The sequence below is a fragment of the Sinocyclocheilus rhinocerous genome, unplaced genomic scaffold (assembly GCF_001515625.1).
Source record: "Sinocyclocheilus rhinocerous isolate Xijiao unplaced genomic scaffold, SAMN03320098_v1.1 scaffold1611, whole genome shotgun sequence".
NCBI lineage: Eukaryota > Metazoa > Chordata > Actinopteri > Cypriniformes > Cyprinidae > Sinocyclocheilus > Sinocyclocheilus rhinocerous.
In genome coordinates, this window is record NW_015635527.1 from 109,178 (window position 1) to 113,861 (window position 4,684).

Below are 4,684 nucleotides of genomic sequence, written 5' to 3' on the forward strand. Positions count from 1 at the left end.
CACAGAGAGACCCAAACCTGTAGTTGATGTTCATCCTGATGGACGTGTGTTCAGAGGAGAGACGGTCACTCTCACATGTGACACACAGCAGACAGGAGTCTGGCAGTACATCTGGTATAAAGACAGAAAACTAGTTTATAGCCCAAGACAAAACCAGAACTATATAATCCCATCTGTGGATTCATCTCATAGTGGTGTGTACAGCTGTAGAGGAACTCAGTCACAAGCACCAACATACTCACAGATGAGTGACGGAGTTACACTGACAGTATCAGGTGAGTCTGTTCATTTTTCCTTACATCATTTCAAAAAACAAACAGATTGAGTAGATAAGCAGGTAAATTTGATCTTAGTTTGACTCACCTATCATGTTCACAGTCAGATTATGTTATTATGATCTAGAAGTCTACTAACAACATAAGTCTTTACTATCACTTTTAATCAATTGAACACATCCTTGCTGAATAAAGGTGTTAATTTATAAAATAAAAATCTTACTGATCCCAAACTTCTGAACAGCAGTGTATTTTTGTAGCTCAAATCTTTTCTTACACTGCTCTGCATGAGCCACATCTGTCTGTTTTTATGAGAGAACTGAATCAATTCACTTTTAGTCATTATTCTGTTCAGATGCAGAATTGTGTCAGATGTTTCTTTACAGGACAGATGCTGTGCAGTGATCAGTGATTGTTTTAGAGAGCTGAATGCAGTTATTATTACACACAGATCATGTACTCGGCCTCATGTGCTTCAAAACCCAGAAGACTTTGGCTAATTTTTGAAACAAATTAAGAAACCTAAATAAAACCTGAAAGGTTTCTGTTCCTCCATTAAACGTCCAGGAAACCAAAACTTAGAAGATCCAGAAAAGCATGTGAATATGTGAATAAAAGCCTAAATTACAATCTGTGTATCATATAAAGTGATCGTATCTCTTCTCAAGACTTGGATTAAACTGCTAGATTCATATGGATTTGTTTTATAACACCTTTATGACATTTTGTCATATGATTGTCACTCTGCACTGCAAACTCACGTCTTGTGTGTTCTGTGTTTTGAGTCAAATGTTGTTTTCTTCACAGATTTACCCAGATCTACACTGACTGTGACACCAGACAGTCCTGTATTCACTGGAGAGACAGTCACTCTGAAGTGTGTGATAAACTCTGATCACAGTGACTGGAGATATGAGTGGTATAAAGGCAGAGACAGTGTAATGTTACAGACATCTGATCATTACACTGTAAACAGAGACACTCTCACTATCAGACGAGTGATTACATCTGATCAGGATCAGTACACGTGTAGAGGACAGAGAGATAAAAGTCCAAAATCATCACAATCAAGCTCTGCTTCTCTCTCTGTGACGGGTGAGTTGAATATCAGTGTCCACCTAAACTCACTTTACTACATGTTATGGTCAATATGAATGTCACACTTTCTTTTGAGCATTTAATTCCATTTAATCTCACTTTTAATTTGTAGTAACCTAAATCTCATGACACAGAGACAAATGATAAAATGCAGAAACAAAACACAATCAAGGGGAAGTTGTGGCCTAATGGTTAGAGAGTCGGACTCATAACCCAAAGGTTGTGGGTTCGAGTCTCGTACCGGCAGGGATTGTAGATGGGGAGAGTGAATGTACAGCACTCTCTCCCACCTTCAATACCACGACTGAGGTGCCCTTGAGCAAGGCACCGAACCCCCAACTGCTCCCCGGGCGCCGCAGCATAAATGGCTGCCCACTGCTCCGGGTGTGTGCTCACTGCTGTGTGTGTGCACTTTGGCTGATCCAAACACCTCAATCTGAACAGAGATTTAAAACACTAGGTTTCATACACTTACCGACTTTATAAATAGTGACAGAGGAAAACTGGCCATCATACACTACACGACTCACAAAGAAATGTGCGCCTTGTTGCCAGCAGACACTTGACAAATAAAAATAACATGTGTTCTTAAATCTGCTGAAAATATCAAACATGTTTGACTGGGTGGAATCAGAGTCTGACCAGAGCAGACTGTGTGCACTACATGCCATTCACCGTACAGAAAATACCATCTTCTGTGAACAAATCACTGATTTGAGCCGCTGCTTCAGCGTCTATTAATAGGGGGCGGGACGCTTCAGATTCTAGAGAGTGTTTGATTGGACAGAAAGTTTGATGAGAAGCTGAAGTGTAGGGGGATGTCATTAACATTGTTGATCCATATTGGCAGAAGTGAGAGACTGTACGTTTTGAATGCTTATTTCTTGTAAATGTGAATTTTGTCTTTGTTTTGGAACACACTAGCTTATAGATAATGTTAAGGCTAACATATTCATACTAAAATCCAAAAAACTTTAAGATGATAAACACAAAGACCAAGTACAAGCTGTAGCTAAATTCAGTTCAGAATGCGGTTGTCAGTTTTGTAAATAACAAAACTTTGTGTGTAAAACAGTGTTCAGCACTGAATTAGTTTGATAGAAGCACAGTATAGTGATATTTTGTCCTATCTGTGCCTGAAAAATGTAACTTCATAAGGTTACAGATTACGTTCTAAAAATGCTTAAACCATTTCTCAATAATTGAAGTAATAGTTTGACCAAAAGCTCAAATTTTTACAAACCTGCATGACTTTATTCCCTGGAACACAAATGGCATCACAATTGAAAGTCCTGGCTGCTCTTTTCAATAAAACAATAATCAATGAGGACCAGTGGCTCTTAAAAATGACAAAAATCACCAGTAAATTATTGATATGTCTGTTACACAAAAAGTAGTTTGACATATTTATTTCTTTATAACAGCATGAAAATAGGTATTTTTCTGAGAAAACATATAGACAGTTTCTGTATTCAGTTAACACTGAATCTACAAGCTCCCAAATGTAAAGATTGAGATTATATGTAAAGATCATACAGATATAACACTTCAATGTAAGTCTCACAATGGGTTATTTGTCTGCTTTTATCTTGATCAGATTTACCCAGATCTACACTGACTGTGACACCAGACAGTCCTGTATTCACTGGAGAGACAGTCAATCTGACGTGTTTGATTGAGTCTTACAGTAACTGGAGATATGAGTGGTATAAAGGCAGAGACAGTGTAATGTTACAGACGTCTGATCGTTACACTGTAAACAGAGACACTCTCACTATCAGACGAGTAATTACAGCTGATCAGGATCAGTACACGTGTAGAGGACAGAGAGATAAAAGACCAAACTCATCACAGGAGAGTAACCGGATACATCTGTCTGTTAATGGTGAGTAAATACTGTGATAAACACTAACATTACCAGGCACTACATGATGCACAAAAAAATAATTAAGTAAAAATAAGTAATTATCAGTTTTGGGTGGTTTAAACATACCTGCTTTTAGCAAAACAAGGTTTATTATAGAATGTGTCGGATGCATAAACATAAATGCTATTTTTCTGATGAAATTAGTGTTATACCCAGCGGGGGCATGGGTGTAAAGTCAGAGGTCTGGGAATATTGAGTGATTTTATGTACCTTTGTAATAGTATAATGCAGTATGTCACTCACTAACAGATCTGCATGTTTGTCATGTTGTCCTGTCTCGCAGCTTCATCTTCTCTTCTGGTCACTGGTGTGGTTGTGGGATCGAGTGTTTGCTTGTTGTTCTTCATCTCACTGCTGCTGCTGTGGAGATACAAGAAGAACAAAGGTGTGGAGCAGTTCATGACATGATTAATACAACTGAACAGCAACAAATGAAAGATACAGTTTATGAATAAAGGCTCATGATAAGATCTAAATTTCAGCCTAAAGAGTCACTGTAATCACTGCAGATACTCTTAAGTGACCATAATGCTCTTTGTTTCTATTATAGATCAGCAGCGTAACATTAACCAGACATCAGTCCCAAATCAATCTGCAGAATCTCAACCCGAAAAATCTCCTCTACAGTCTGGTCAGCCTCAATAACTAATCATTTAAAGTGATAGTCTTCTGTGGATATTTTCAAAATGGTCTCAGTTGCTTTATTTTTTTCCCATTCAATTAAAGTCAGTGGGGCCCAATGGTGATTGGACACCAGATTCAACATTCTTCAAATTTTTTAACTATTCCTTTAAACTTTATATATATATATATATATATATATATATATCTTTGTACCTTTTATCCTCAAATGCTTGTTTGCTGTCCAGCAGGTTCTGATCACATTTATGACGACGTGACTGAAGTGAATAAGAGAGATAAAGGTTGAGTTTTAAACCATCTTAACACATAACATTCAAAATCAGCAAGATCCTCTGTTCTGTATTAGATATTAATACTGCAGGACCCAGTGATCTGGTTTATGCACAGATTGATTTACAGGACAAAAAGAAAACCAAGGGCAAAGGTAAACACACAGCAAACTGCATCATCACATGATTCGTCACATTTAACTCCGATAAATTAATTTTATCAGAAAAATAAACCCTTTACAATCATAAAGACTGATAGAACCAATTCACTTTTTTAGAAACACAAAAGTACACAACATTCACATCTGCCTGGTTCTGCGTTCCTGAATTTAGATCAGAAATAAAACAGGCCTATAGGCAGAGAGTCACATAACCAACCTCTTGTTTTTCATGATAGGTGCTGGACTTCGTAATATTCTGATTGAAATGAAATCTAAGGACAAACAAAGAGGTAAATAAAGAGATGATCTGAA

At 37.3% G+C, this 4,684-nt stretch overlaps 1 protein-coding gene across 1 annotated transcript in view; it reads left to right on the forward strand.

Annotated features, from left to right (window-relative positions):
- LOC107747084 (uncharacterized) overlaps positions 1-4,684 on the forward strand; it is a 9,845-nt gene that overhangs the window by 2,442 nt on the left and 2,719 nt on the right. The window contains exons 3-9 of the mRNA XM_016561507.1: positions 1,083-1,370; positions 2,971-3,258; positions 3,584-3,685; positions 3,851-3,931; positions 4,173-4,223; positions 4,289-4,366; positions 4,609-4,662. Coding sequence (XP_016416993.1) covers positions 1,083-1,370; positions 2,971-3,258; positions 3,584-3,685; positions 3,851-3,931; positions 4,173-4,223; positions 4,289-4,366; positions 4,609-4,662 — 942 coding nt within the window. The remainder of the gene's footprint in view (positions 1-1,082; positions 1,371-2,970; positions 3,259-3,583; positions 3,686-3,850; positions 3,932-4,172; positions 4,224-4,288; positions 4,367-4,608; positions 4,663-4,684) is intronic.